The sequence below is a fragment of the Oncorhynchus tshawytscha genome, linkage group LG18, assembly GCF_018296145.1.
Source record: "Oncorhynchus tshawytscha isolate Ot180627B linkage group LG18, Otsh_v2.0, whole genome shotgun sequence".
In the NCBI taxonomy this organism is placed as follows: Eukaryota; Metazoa; Chordata; class Actinopteri; order Salmoniformes; family Salmonidae; genus Oncorhynchus; species Oncorhynchus tshawytscha.
In genome coordinates this window covers 39,598,876-39,613,817 of record NC_056446.1, presented here as the reverse complement: position 1 = coordinate 39,613,817, position 14,942 = coordinate 39,598,876, and the positions used below count along the sequence as shown (strand labels likewise).

At 45.9% G+C, this 14,942-nt stretch overlaps 1 protein-coding gene and 1 long non-coding RNA gene across 2 annotated transcripts; both read right to left on the bottom strand.

The window, feature by feature from the left end:
- Positions 1–3,519: 3,519 nt before the first annotated feature.
- Positions 3,520–3,919, bottom strand: LOC121839938. The gene is made up of 2 exons (XR_006079243.1): positions 3,889–3,919; positions 3,520–3,765 (listed from the first exon to the last, which is right to left on the bottom strand). It is a non-coding gene; the product is annotated as an uncharacterized LOC121839938 (long non-coding RNA).
- Positions 3,920–4,290: 371 nt separating this feature from the next.
- si:ch211-63o20.7 (Serine/threonine-protein kinase pdik1l-B-like) lies at positions 4,291–14,251 on the bottom strand. The gene is made up of 4 exons (XM_042301037.1): positions 13,676–14,251; positions 11,496–12,359; positions 7,145–7,385; positions 4,291–4,825 (listed from the first exon to the last, which is right to left on the bottom strand). The coding sequence occupies exons 2-4, from the start codon at positions 12,279–12,281 to the stop codon at positions 4,587–4,589; spliced, it is 1,266 nt and encodes a 421-aa protein (XP_042156971.1). The 5' UTR covers positions 12,282–12,359; positions 13,676–14,251; the 3' UTR covers positions 4,291–4,586.
- Positions 14,252–14,942: the final 691 nt, after the last annotated feature.

The following is a 14,942-nucleotide window of genomic DNA, read 5'->3' as shown; positions in this document are numbered from 1 at the left end:
GTTCTGGACCTGGGGACTGTGAAGAGACCTCTGGTGGCATGTCTTATGGGGTATGTATGGGTGTCTGGCAATACCTCAGTACAAGTAGTGATGATGTCAATCTCTCCTCCACTTTGAGCCGGTAGAGATTGACATGCATATTATTAACATTAGCTCTCTGTGTACATCCAAGGCCCAGCCGTGCTGCCCTGTTCTGAGGCAATTGCAATTATCCTAAGTACATTTTTGTGGCACTTGACCACACAACTGAACAGTAGTCCAGATGTGACAAAACCAGGGCCTGTAGGACCTGTCTTGTTGATAGTGTTGTTAAGAAGGTAGAAACCAGGGCCTGTAGGACCTGTCTTGTTGATAGTGTTGTTAAGAAGGTAGAAACTAGGGCCTGTAGGACCTGCCTTGTTGATAGTGTTGTTAAGAAGGTAGAAACTAGGGCCTGTAGGACCTGTCTTGTTGATAGTGTTGTTAAGAAGGTAGAAACTAGGGCCTGTCTTGTTGATAGTGTTGTTAAGAAGGTAGAAACTAGGGCCTGTATGACCTGCCTTGTTGATAGTGTTGTTAAGAAGGTAGAAACTAGGGCCTGTAGGACCTGCCTTGTTGATAGTGTTGTTAAGAAGGTAGAGCAGCACTTTATTATAGACAGACTTCTCCCCATCTTACTGTTGTACCAATATGTTTTAATGACAGTTTACAACCCGGGATTTCTCCAGGCAGTTTAGTCACCTCAACTTGCTCAATTTCCACCTTATTTATTACAAAATTAGAGGTTTAGGGTGAATGATTTGTCCCAAATACAAGTCTTTGTGTTTAAGAAATATTTAGGACTAACTTTTTCTTTGCCACCCACTCTGAAACTAACTGCAGCTCTTTGTTAAGTGTTGCAGTTATTTCAGTCTCTATAGTAGCTGACATGGGTAGTGTTGAGTCAAACTCATACATACACACTGGCTTTAAGCAAAGCCAGTGGCTTGTTAGTAGTAAAGATTGAACCCATTTCATGAAGCTCCCGACGAACAGTTTTTGTGCTGACCTTGCTTCCAGAGGCAGTTTGGAACTCGGTAGTGAGTGTCACAACCGAGGACAGTTACACACTTCAGCACTCGACAGTCCCATTCTGTGAGCTTGTGTGGCCTACCACTTTGTGGCTGAGCCGTTGCTGCTCCTAGACGTTTCCACTTCACAATAACAGCACTTACAGTTGACCAGGGCAGCTCCAGCACGGCAGAAATGTAACTTACGGACTTGTTGGAAAGGTGGCATCCTATGACGGTACCACGTTGAAAGTCACTGAGCTCTTCAGTAAGGCCATTCTACTGACAATGCTTGTCTATGGAGATTGCATGGCTATGTGCTTGATTTTTTACACTTGTCAGCAACAGGTGTGACAAATAGCTGAATCCACAGTTATGAAGAGGTGTCTACATACACTACACAGTGCATTATGAAAGTATTCAGACCCCTTCACCTTTTCCACATTGTTACAATTCTAACTTATTCTAAATTCTAACTTATTCATAAATGTATTCATGTATTTATTTTCCTCATCAATCTACACACAATACCCCATAATGACATCACAATACCCCATAATGACAAAGTGAAAACAGGTTTAGACATTTTTCAAAAATGTATTAAAAAAGGTTAAAAAAAACATGAATACCTTTTTTACGTAAGTATTCTGACCCCTTTGCTATGAGACTCAAAATTGAGCTCCGGTTCATCCTGTTTCCTTTGATCATCTTTGAGATGTTTCTACAACTTGGAGTCCACCTGTGGTAAATTCAATTGATTGGATATGATTTGAAAAGGCCGACACGTCTATATAAAAGGTCCCACAGTTGACAGTGCATGCCAGAACAAAAACCAAGCCATGAGGTTGAAGGAATTGTCCGTAGAGCTCCGAGACAAGATTGTGTTGATGCACAGATCTGGGGAAGGGTACCAAAACACTTCTGCGGCACTGAAGGTCCCCAAGAACACAGTGGCCTCCATCAGTCTTAAATGGAAGAAGTTTGGAACCACCAAGAGTCTTCCTAGTGCTGGGCGCCCAGCCAAACTGAGCAATCGGGGAGGTTCTTGGTAAGGGAGGTGACCAAGAACCCGATGGTCACACTGACAGAGCTTCAGAGTTCCTCTGTGGAGATGGGAGAACCTTCCAGAAGGACAACCATCTCTGCAGCACACCCCCAGTCAGGCCTTTATTGTAGAGTGGCTAGACGGAAGCCAATCCTCAGTAATAGGAACATGACAGCCCACTTGGATTTTGCCAAAAGGCACCTAAAGACTCTCAGACCATGAGAAACAAGAATCTCTGGTCTGATAAAACCAAGATTGAACTCTTTGGCCTGAATACCAAGCGTCATTTCTGGAGGAAACCTGGCACCATCCCTTCAGTGAAGCATGGTGGTGGCAGCATCATGCTGTGGGATGTTTCTCAGCGACAGAGACTGTGAGACTAGTCAGGATCGAGGGAAAGATGAACGGAGCAAAGAGAGATTCTTGATGAAAACCTGCTCCAGAGCGCTCAGGACATCAGACTGGTGTGAAGCTTCACCTTCCAACAGGACAACGACCCTAAGCATACAGCCAAGACAACGCAGGAGTGGCTTCGGGACAAGTCTCAATGTCCTTGAGTGCCCCAGCAAGAGCCCGGACTTGTACCCGAGCTAACATTTCTGGATAGACCTGAAAATAGCAGTGCAGAGACGCTTCCCATCCAATCTGACAGAGCTTGAAAGAATCTGCAGAGAAGAATTTGAGAAACTCCCCAAATAAAATCTAAGTTTATTTGTCACGTGCGCCGAATACAACAGGTGTAGACCTTACAGTGAAATGTGTAGCGAGGCTACATACATACAGACACCAGTTAGTCAGGCTGAGGTAGTATGTAGATATGGTTATAGTGACTATGCATATATGAACAGAGACTAGCAGTAGCGTAAAACAGGGGTTGGCGGGTGGTGGGACACAATGCAGATAATTGGGCCGACCAACCAGGCTGAGGTAGAATGTACATGTACGTATAGTTCAAGCCATTTGATTACCTGTTCAGGAGTCTTATGGCTTGGGGTTAAAAACTGTTGAGAAGCCTTTTTGTCCTAGACTTGGCATTCCGGTACCGCTTGCCATGCGGTAGTGGAGAGAAAAGTCTATGACTGGGGTCTTTGACAATTTGTTTGTGCCTACAGGTGTGCCAAGCTTGTAGCATCATACCAAAGAAGAGGCTGTAATCGCTGCCAAAGGTGCTTCAACAAAGTACTGAGTAAAGGGTCAGAATACTTATGTAAATGTGATATTTCAAATTCTAAAAACCTGTTTCTGCTCTGTCATTATGGGATATTGTGTGCAGATTGATGAGGGAAAAACCCCAATTTAATCCAGTTTAGAATAAGGCTGTAACGTAACAAAATGTGGGAAAAGTCAAGGGGTCTGAATACTTTCCGAATGCACTGTATATACAAACGTATCTCAAATTCACAAATGAACTGAGCAGCATATTGATTGAAGACACTACTGACCGACTCAAACTCCATAAATATGTATTTATTAAATCACATTCCCTTAAAATAAAATGGTACAGTTTAATACATGTATATACATCATGTGGTATCTTCAAGCAGTGCTACAAGCATTCAAGTACATTCCATGATTAATGAAATAATAAATATTAGGTGCAAACCATTTCTGACCACCACGTAGGCCTATAGGCTAGCGAACCAAACTGTTTGTAGCATCGAAGACAAAAACACCACTCACTCACTCGCCTACCTGCCTACCTGCCTACCTCACTCACTCACTCACTCACTCACTCACTCACTCACTCACTCACTCACTCACTCACTCGCCTACCTGCCTCACTCACTTACCTACCTCACTCACTCACTCGCCTACCTCACTCACCTACCTGCCTACCTCACTCACTCTCACCTACCTGCCTACCTCACTCACTCACCTACCTACCTACCTACCTACCTACCTCACTCACCTCACCCACCCACCCACTCACCTCACTCACCTCACTCACTCACCTCACTCACCTCACTCACCTCACTCACCTCACTCACCTCACTCACCTCACTCACCTCACTCACCTCACTCACTCGGTATATTGATGTGCCTAAAGAACAGTAAGTTTCCCTCAGAGTCAGAAGACTAGGGCCCGGTTTCCCAAAAGCATCTTTAAGGCTAGGTACAGAACCCCAGGTTCCTATGTAGCAGTAGTTGTTCCTGGTGACTTGGTGCGTGCATGGGTGCTGGCAAGTCAGCACACGTTTCTTTTGACCATTAGATGGCTAGAGCATTGGGTCACCAAGGTTGTGGGTTATATTTCTGTAGGGACCGTTTAACACCGTCATGGTCCCTCACACTAGTAGATAAGACTGACTATGAGTGTTCAGCACATTGGATATAGAAGCTCTGTCACCTGCTCTGCATCCCAATATGCACCCCATTCCCCATCTAGGGCACTTACTTTGACCAGGGTCCAATATCCCTGTAACAATACACTACTTTTAACTAAAACCCTAAGGGCCCTGGTCTAAAGTAGTGCACTATATAGGGAATAGGGTATCCGTTGGGACGCAGACCCGTCACTGTGCGTCCTCCTCCATGGCAGAGCGGACCCTGTCTTCCAGCTGGGCGGCGGTGGGCCGGGCGTCCGGGTCTGAGGCCAGCATGTCCAGTAGCAGGGTGCAGACAGCCTGGCCAGGAGGGGGCGGTAGAGAGGGGGAGCGGCGGGACTTCATGGGGATGCACAACTGGAGGTCTGGGTTCTCACACAACGCCTCGCCCAGTGGCATCAGCCAGCGAGCCTTACACACATACGCACCTGTAGGGAAAAATACTGTATATCAGTACTAACACCTTTAAGGAGTCTGCATGTTTCCCAGTCAAAAGAAGATACCACCACCACCACCCCCCCGGGAGGCAAGTTCGGAGCCGAAGTCTACACCCCAAACATCGGAGTTAGATGTAAAATTGCGCATCTAAGATAAAAAAAAATAACTCTGTCATTACTTTTGACATCTTAGATTAATTCGTACAATTTTGAGATAGTGTATACGGGCTACGGCATCTCGAAATGGACAAACAGCACTATTGCTGTATTCTTCTTGTTTTTCAAGAAAAAGTCTTGAGAGTATGTAGGTACAGTCGTTCGGTTCGCCGAGTTCTGCTAGGCGCCAGCTGAACTGAAACAAGCTGACGCCTTAAAAACACATACGCATCTGTGGGACCACACAGGTACAGGACAGATATCAGTATTTCATTTTTTTCAGAAATAAACATGATATTTTATGTAGAAAAAAAACCAACAAGCCATCATCTTGATCCTTCAACCAGGAGAACATGACCCACTGTAATAATTACTGTAGTAGAACTGTCATCCATTCATGGACTCTTGGAAGACAACAAAAGGAGGCAGAGGAGTAATGAGCCACTACTTTACTGGCCTAGGAAGTTTCCCTCCCTCACTCACCCCATCCATTCACCCACCAGACCATGGGCAACATAATGACGCCTCAGTTCCCCGGTTTATATTCAAATCCACTATTGTCTTCGGTAACAGAGACATTTTCATTCAGGTTGATAACCCACTTGAAACGGAGGTGGGGAAGGAAGGCATTATAAATGGAGGTGGGGAAGGAAGGCATTATAAAGGGAGGTGGGGAAGGAAGGCATTATAAATGGAGGTGGGGAAGGAAGGCATTATAAAGGGAGGTGGGGAAGGAAGGCATTATAAAGGGAGGTGGGGAAGGAAGGCATTATAAAGGGAGGTGGGGAAGGAAGGCATTATAAATGGAGGTGAGGAAGGAAGGTATTATAAATGGAGGTGGGGAAGGAAGGCATTATAAATGGAGGTGGGGAAGGAAGGTATTATAAATGGAGGTGGGGAAGGAAGGTATTATAAATGGAGGTGGGGAAGGAAGGCATTATAAATGGAGGTGGGGAAGGAAGGTATTATAAATGGAGGTGGGGAAGGAAGGTATTATAAATGGAGGTGGGGAAGGAAGGCATTATAAATGGAGGTGGGGAAGGAAGGTATTATAAATGGAGGTGGGGAAGGAAGGCATTATAAATGGAGGTGGGGAAGGAAGGTATTATAAATGGAGGTGGGGAAGGAAGGCATTATAAATGGAGGTGGGGAAGGAAGGTATTATAAATGGAGGTGGGGAAGGAAGGTATTATAAATGGAGGTGAGGAAGGAAGGCATTTTAATGGAGGTGGGGAAGGAAGGCATTTTATAGTAAACTTGTAGCATGGTGTTTTCCTCCAACAGAGCTGCTCGTGGACACCAGACATTTTAGAGAATTAAATCTGACAGTCTGTATTCTACTGCTTCATCATCCTCCGACTCTGAAGAGCCAAAATGAAACCGCGAGCATTCATATGCTCATATCAAGGGTTAGCGTAACTAACCCCTCTGAATCTTTTCACAGATAGTCAACATAGATTTGTTCTCCATAGGCCGCCACAGGCCGAGACAACACAAACACATCCTCCCTCCCCCAGTTGTTCCTGTGTGGAGCCCTCTCTCCCTCCCTCCCCACAACTCACCCAGTTGTTCCTGTGTGGAGCCCTCCCTCCCCACAACTCACCCAGTTGTTCCTGTGTGGAGCCCTCCCTCCCTCCCCACAACTCACCCAGTTGTTCCTGTGTGGAGCCCTCCCTCCCTCCCCCCACAACTCACCCAGTTGTTCCTGTGTGGAGCCCTCCCTCCCTCCCCACAACTCACCCAGTTGTTCCTGTGTGGAGCCCTCCCTCCTCCCCACAACTCACCCAGTTGTTCCTGTGTGGAGCCCTCCAACTCACCCTCCCTCCCCACAACTCACCCAGTTGTTCCTGTGTGGAGCCCTCACTCCCTGCCCTAGGTGAGGCCACCCCCACAACTCACCCAGTTGTTCCTGTGTGGAGCCCTCCCTCCCTCCCCACAACTCACCCAGTTGTTCCTGTGTGGAGCCCTCCTCCCTCCAACTCACCCAGTTGTTCCTGTGTGGAGCCCTCCCTAGGACCCCCTCCAACTCACCCAGTTGTTCCTGTGTGGAGCCCTCCCTCCCCACAACTCACCCAGTTGTTCCTGTGTGGAGCCCTCCCTCCCTCCAACTCACCCAGTTGTTCCTGTGTGGAGCCCTCCCTCCCCACAACTCACCCAGTTGTTCCTGTGTGGAGCCCTCCTCCAGGAAGGTGAGTCTCTCCAGGACGGCCCAGAACATCACTCCCAGGGAGAAGATGTCTGCCTGGGCTGTGTAGGTGAGGCCACCCCACACCTCTGGAGCCATGTAGAAGTCAGAGCCACACGTAGAGGAGAAGTGCTGTCTGGTCAGACTGGCGTCTCCTTCCATCCCCTGGCCCCCCTCAACACTCATCTTACTCAGGCCAAAGTCAGCCACCTAAAGGAAGATAGTGAGGAATGGAAGATTGAAGAAGGTGAATATTGTTACAGTATCAAGCTGAGGATTTAAATTAACTGTCTGTGTTTGGCTGTTAAAACCATTTCACCCTTTTAGTAGATAAACTGTAAGAAATGTTCTATGTACTTTTCAGTTGGGACCTTGGTTACACTGGTGTTCAGTACAACGGAGTTATAATGGGGCCGGAGGGGATTGCATCATCTCTGTCCCTATATGTAGGACCCTACATGTAATGGGGCCGGAGGGGATTGCATCATCCCTGTCCCTATATGTAGGACCCTACATGCAATGGGGCCAGAGGGGATTGCATCATCTCTGTCCCTATATGTAGGACCCTACATGTAATGGGGCCGGAGGGGATTGCATCATCTCTGTCCCTATATGTAGGACCCTACATGTAATGGGGCCGGAGGGTTTGCATCATCTCTGTCCCTATATGTAGGACCCTACATGTAATGGGGCCGGAGGGGATTGCATCATCTCTGTCCCTATATGTAGGACCCTACATGTAATGGGGCCGGAGGGGATTGCATCATCTCTGTCCCTATATGTAGGACCCTACATGTAATGGGGCCGGAGGGGATTGCATCATCTCTGTCCCTATATATAGGACCCTACATGTAATGGGGCCGGAGGGGATTGCATCATCTCTGTCCCTATATGTAGGACCCTACATGTAATGGGGCCGGAGGGGATTGCTGCCGTTTTACGGGCTCCTAACCAACCGTATTAATTATTTAGTCGTTTTTTTTACTGCATTGTTTCCAATTTATTTTGTACATAAATGTTGCTGCTAACATCGCTTATGACCAAAATAAGCTTCTGGATATCAGAACAGCGATTACTCACCTCAAACTGGACAAAGATTTTTTTCCTTTAATGAGTCCGACGCAAAGGATATACTGCTTTCCGGAGACAAGGTCCAAATACACAGTCATTCGCATGAAGACAAGGCGGAGATACAGTGGGAGAATGTCGGGGTGCCTTGTGAGGATTCGGAGGCGAGTGAGTAAATCACCACTACCATTGGTTCGATTGGCCAACGTGCACTCACTGGAGAATAAACTGGATGATCTATGGTCGAGACTATCCTACCAATGGGACATTAAAAACTGTAATATCTTATGTTTCACCGGGTCGTAGCTGAATGAAGACACGGACAATATAGCGCTGGCTGGGTTTCCGTGCTGTCATAGCTGAATCAGAATTAGTTCCTATTATCTGTGGTTTGTCATGTCGACTAGGGGGTGGATCTTTGCTATAAAAGATCTCAGTTGCCATTATGTTGACTCTCTCAGAATTCATTTGTAGACACTGAATTGATCTGAGAGTCACAGGGCTATGGTGAAGCTCTTTAAAGTATAACTCTGACTTGTGTGTGGTTTGTAAACTCTCCTTTCACTTAGTAATACAGGAAATTACCATGACAGTGCATCAGCGGGACAGAGAGTGCAATGTCTAATATTAAAAAAGTCTTGAGGTACTGCTCACCTGAGGTAGTGTATCTACCAAGAGAGTTCTCATCTATATTATTCGGAGCAGTCTATTTACCACCACAAACCGATGCTGGCACCAAGACGACACTCAACCAGCTGTATAAGGCCATAAGCAAACAACAAAATGCTCATCTAGAAGCGCTGCTCCTAGTGGCTGGGGACTTTAATGCAGGTAAACTTAAATCTGTTTTACCTCATTTCTACCAGCATATCACATGTGCAACCAGAGAAAAAACAAAAACCTCTAGACCACCTTTATTCCACAGCGATGCGGACAAAGCTCTCCCTCCATTTGGAAAATCTCACCATAATTCCATCCTCCTGATTCCTGCTTACAAGGAAAAACTACAGCATGAAGTACCAGTGACTTTCTCAATGCGGAAGTGGTCAGATGACGCGGATGCTACGCTACAGGACTGTTTCGCTAGCACAGACTGGAATATGTTCAGGGATTCATCCAATGGCATGGAGTATACCACCTCAGTCACTGTCTTCATCAATAAGTGCATCGACAGCCTCCGGGGTGGCGCAGTGGTTAAGGGCGCTGTACTGCAGCGCCAGCTGTGCCACCAGAGACTCTGGATTCACACCCAGGCTCTGTCGTAACCGGCCGAGACCGGGAGGTCCGTGTGGCGACGCACAATTGGCCTAGCGTCGTCCGGGTTAGGGAGGGTTTGGCCGGTAGGGATATCCTTGTCTCATCGCGCACCAGCGACTCATGTGGCGGGCCGGGCGCAATGCGCACTAACCAAGGTTCCCAGGTGCGCGGCGTTTCCTCCAACACATAGGTGCGGCTGGCTTCCGGGTTGGATGCGCGCTGTGTTAAGAAGCAGTGCGGCTTGGTTGGGTTGTGTATCAGAGGACGCATGACTTTCAACCTTCGTCTCTCCCGAGCCCGTACGGGGGTTGTAGCGATGAGACAAGATAGTAGCTATCAAAACAATTGGATACTACGAAATTGGGGCGAAAAGGGGGTAAAAATTCAAAAATAAATAAATGAGTGCATCGACGACGTCATTCCCCACAGTGATCGTACGTACATATTCCAACCAGAAGTTAAAGGCTAGACCTGCCACTTTCAAGGAGCGGAACACTAATACGGGCACATAAGAAATCCCGCTATATCCTTAGATGAACTACCAAACAGGCAAAGCATCAAAACAAGACTAAGATTGAATCCTACTGCACCGGCTCTGATGCTCGTCGGATGTGGCAGGGCTGGCAAACTATTACGGACGTAATCTCTATCGCACTCCACACGGCCCTTTCCCACCTGGAAAAAAGGAACACTTATGTCAGAATGCTGTTCTTTTGAATACTCAGAGCATGGGACTAAACACCTCCCTCTTCAACTAGATCCTGGACTTTCTGACGGGCCGCCCTCAGGTGGTAAGAGTAGGCAAGAACACATCCGCAATGCTGATCCTCAACGCATCCTCAGGGATGCGTGCTTAGTAGTCTCCTGTATTCCCCGTTCACCCACGACTGCGTGGCCAGGCACAACTCCAACACCATCATTAAGTTTGATGATGACAACAGGCCTGATCACCAACAACGATGAGACAGCCTATAGGGAGGTGGTCAGAGACCTGGCAGTGTGGTGCCAGGATAACAATCTCTCCCTCAATGTGATCAAGACAAAGGAGATGATCGTGGACTACAGGAAAAGGAAGGTCCAACAGGCCCCTGTTAACATCGACAGGGCTGAAGTGGAGCGGGTCGAGAGTTTCAACTTCCTTGGTGTCCACATCACCAACAAACTATCATGGTCCAAACACACCAAGACAGTCGTGAAGAGCGCACGACATCACCTTTCCCCCCTCAGGAGACTGAAAAGATTTGTCATGGGTTCCCAGATCCTCAAAATGTTCTACAGCTGCACCATCACCGCCCGGTATATTGCAAACTGCTCGGCGTCTGAACGTAAGGTGCAACAGAGGGTAACGCGTACAGCCCATCACTTGGGCCAAGCTTCCTGCCATTCAGGATCTCTATACTAGGCGGTGTCAGAGGAAGGCCCAAAAAATTGTCTAGGACTCCAGTCACCCAAATCATAGACTGTGCTCTCTGCTACCGCATGGAAAGCAGTACCGGAGCGTCAAGTCTAGGTCTAAAAGGCTCCTTAACAGCTTCTTAACAATTAATCAAATGGCCACAGGACTAATTACATTGACAACTCACATCCTTTGTTTTTACACTGCTGCTACTCACTGTTTATTATATATGCAGTCACTTTACCTCTCCCTACATGTTACCTCAACTAACCTGTACCCCCGCACATTGACTCAGTACCGGTACCCAAGGTTTATATCCTCATTGTTATGTAATTTTATTGTGTAACTTAATTTTATTTTTTACTTTAGTTTATTTAGTAAATATTTTCTTAAGTATATTTCTTTAACTGCATTGTTGTTGGTTAAGGCCTTGTGAGTAAGCACGGTAAGGTCTACACCTGTTGTATTCGGCGCATGTGACATAAAATGTTATTTAGTTACACTGAAGTGGTCAGTTGGGACCGTGGTTACACTGAAGTGTTCATCTTCTTAGCACGCACACACCCCTTTCCCTTCCCTTTGAATTTTGGTGCACCTACCTTGATGAGAGGCCCGTTAGGCGTGAGACAGACAAGCACGTTGTCTGGCTTCAGGTCTCTGTGTACGATGCGGAGGCGGTGGAGGAAGGCCGTGGCTGAGCTTAGCTGCTGGACCACACTGTGGTTCCTCTGGCTTTCTGGAGGTCTGGACAACAGGTAGTGGTTCAGGTCTCCCCCATCACAGTACTCCATCACCAGCCACAGGGCCAAGCAGCGCCTGGGACCACAGTTGTCCTTCTCTCCGGTGGGGGCTGGTCTCTTTCTGGGCCTGGAGAGGCCAGAAATTTTCCTCACAGGCGTTTTGGACATGGATAAGTCAGAGTTAGTTGATTCCTGGGATTTGGACCTGAAGAAGTCTGACTCGGAGTTAGTTCTCAATCTGTTCTTGGTTCTGAAGAGACCACCTGAGTTAGTTCTGTTCTTAGTTTTAGACCGGGAGGAGTCTGACTTAGTCCTTTTCTCCTCCTGGCTCTGCTTTATCCCCACCACGCTCCCTTTTAGGGCGCTCTCCACCAGGTCCAGAGGCAGCCTGCCTGGCCTGAGGGGCTGCAGGGTCTTGGGTCCGGTCTGCAGCAGGCAGCCATGGAGGGCGATGACATTGGGGTGGTTCTTGGCCGTGGCTCTCATAGCCCACAGCTCCTGGAGGTAAAGCTCGATGCACTCTGGGCTACTGCAGGGCAGGCGTTTTATGGCGACCCGCTCGCCTGTTTTAGCCATGTGGCCCTCGAAGACCACCCCGTAACTGCCTCGTCCGACCTCCCTCTCAAGGGTGTACAACTCCTCCATCTTCTGACTCTATATAAAACAGTAACTTGGATTGTTCTTAGATTCTTGGTTTGAAGTCAGTGTTTGAGTTTACCATGTCTGCAAAATGACAAAAATATTGTTAGCTAGTTGTAGCTATCATGAAATTGATGAGACGTGATATGATCTGTCTTTCCTGTTTGAGCGAATAAACTTAGCAACAAGTAGCTCTCGAAAACACAAAGGGGCTTCCAGCATACACCCTTTTGGGTTATCAGCTGATTATTTGGAGGGCATCTGGGACCATGTGAACTACAATCCCTCTACAATTAGAAACGTTAATAATCCTCACTTGCGATACGTTTTTAGAAACATCTGGAAGTTAACAGTGAAAAGAATCTTTCAAATACAAAAGACACAGTTAAATGTATATAGTTAAGCAAAGTTGCATCCTGGTTTCACCCGAAATAATTTTCAAAACATATGAAACTTTGTCCCCAATGATGCTTAATTTGGCAGAATCTCAATTGCATTTTCTTGATTCCTTGCATCCCATCCTCTCCTCCTTGTCAAAATCCATTGGATGAGAAGGCCAGAGGTCCCTCCCCTGTGACCTTCTCCTCCAATGGATTTTGAGAAGGAGACAAAAAAAGAGGATACGAGGAGTTTACAATTGAGATCTTCCCAGAGTCACTAAGTGGGGAAAGTCTAAACGGTATCCTTGGGACATCCCAACTCTGATGTCACCCCATTGAAGTTGAAATGTGAAACGGTTAAGGTTAGGTAAGGGTTATGGCTAAGGTTAGGGTAGGAGTTAAGGTTAGGATGTCCCAAGGATTCCGGATAGCACTAACCCTAAGAAGGCGCTGCATGATCATTCAGATGTCTGCATTGGCCATGCAGCATTTACAGTGTTATGTCCTCTGCAGAAGTCAGGGCATTCATACTTCTTGTGCTTCTATGGGCAGAGCTGTTGTGAAGGAAGTTGTCAAGGAAGTAAGTTTGTGTTTATACAGGACCTCCCGCCTTCACCTACCGTCAACCAAGCATGTCAATGTGGAGCCCTCTGCATTGTGCAACCAGAATACAACTTTACTAAACTGTGAACATTAACTGTATATTTTGAATTTGAAACATTATTTCTCGCGTATATGAATGTTACAGTTATAAATGTTTCTAAAACTGTATCGAGTAAAAGGCGTATTTTGCGTTTAGACAGAGGATTTAGTGAATAGCCCAAAGGCCTGTAGATGGAGTTAGTCATTTCATCTTACAGTCCAAAGACATTGTATTCAACTGGTTATACAATCGTCTTGGTAACGGTAACGGTAACAACCGAGCGTCCTTCTCGTTCTAGTTACGGTTGGCTAACTGGTTAGCTTGCTAAACGTATCGAGACATTTTAATTTAGTTACATTAAGTAAATTACACTTACCCCCCATAGAGTTCATTTATATTTTTTCACTAAAAGTTCATTATAACTATGTGTATCTAAATTTGTATCTTAATTTGACGAACAGGTGAATCTGAAACGGACACCAACATCTTCGAGTCAAATGAAAACAAAGATGGATTTGCAGAACTTTCGTCTCCCCTTTGGAACGTCCCGCTCTTAGACAAACGTGCGCTGTGATAGGCTACAGAACCGTACGTAACGACAACGTTTACGTGTATCATTGGCCAATCAACGAAGATGCATGTTTGATATAATTCGAAATGTCCAATGACGGAACGTTTCATATAATTTAATCAAAATGGCGGATAAATGAAGATAGTTCACTCAGGCAGTGTTTGCTGTTGAAATAAAAGTGTCAATTGCGGTCTACCGGGTGTCTCCCATAAACACCAATGCAATCAATAGCAGCTGGGTAGTCTACTTTGTTCATTGACTGTCAGTAGCCACGTTTCCATCCAGTTTTTATGCGAGTAAAGTCATACTGTATACAAACAAATAATCACGATATCTGTGATGGAAACAGGTCGTTTCGGTACAATTTTATATATGCCGACATATAATTTATTCACTCTGCGTCAGTAAACATCGGCAAAAAAGCGCAATTAAATTGTTGCAAGCGTCACGCATGCAATAAATGGTGGTGGCTTTTTTGCCAAAGTTTACTGACACCGGCCATATTCAACAGGTGTTGAGCGTTTGTAAATTCATCAGTTATTCTGCAGTCTGGCACACTCAGACGAGAGTGCTCTGAAATCGGAGTAGATAGCCAGAATGAATTCACGAAAACCCTTGGAGTCAGATGAGGATATGATGTGTGGTCCTCCCACTATGACTCAGGAAACAATGCAGTTTATTAGGCTAGAGATGAAATCAATTGTGAATTTCAGAGTGGTAAAAGTGCAAATAATATATACTTAATTCGATGTTGGACAGTAGTTAGGCTACACCTAATGGAAACAGATGATTTTTTACTTGAAGTGATTATTACATATTTACTTGTGTTACTCAAACATGATTGAATTAATAAATAATAATTAGAAATCATGTAAGATTGATGAAATGTATTTAAGTATTCATGTTTCTAACAACTCAAATACCTCAAAAAATGAATCAATGACTCCTTTCCAATGGAATATCAAGGATCTTACTCATGGTGACATGATGATCGATGCTTGGCTGCCGTTTGACTAATAAAAATAATCTGTCTCCTTTGTACATAATCTCATGATGTAGTAGTAGTCTGCACC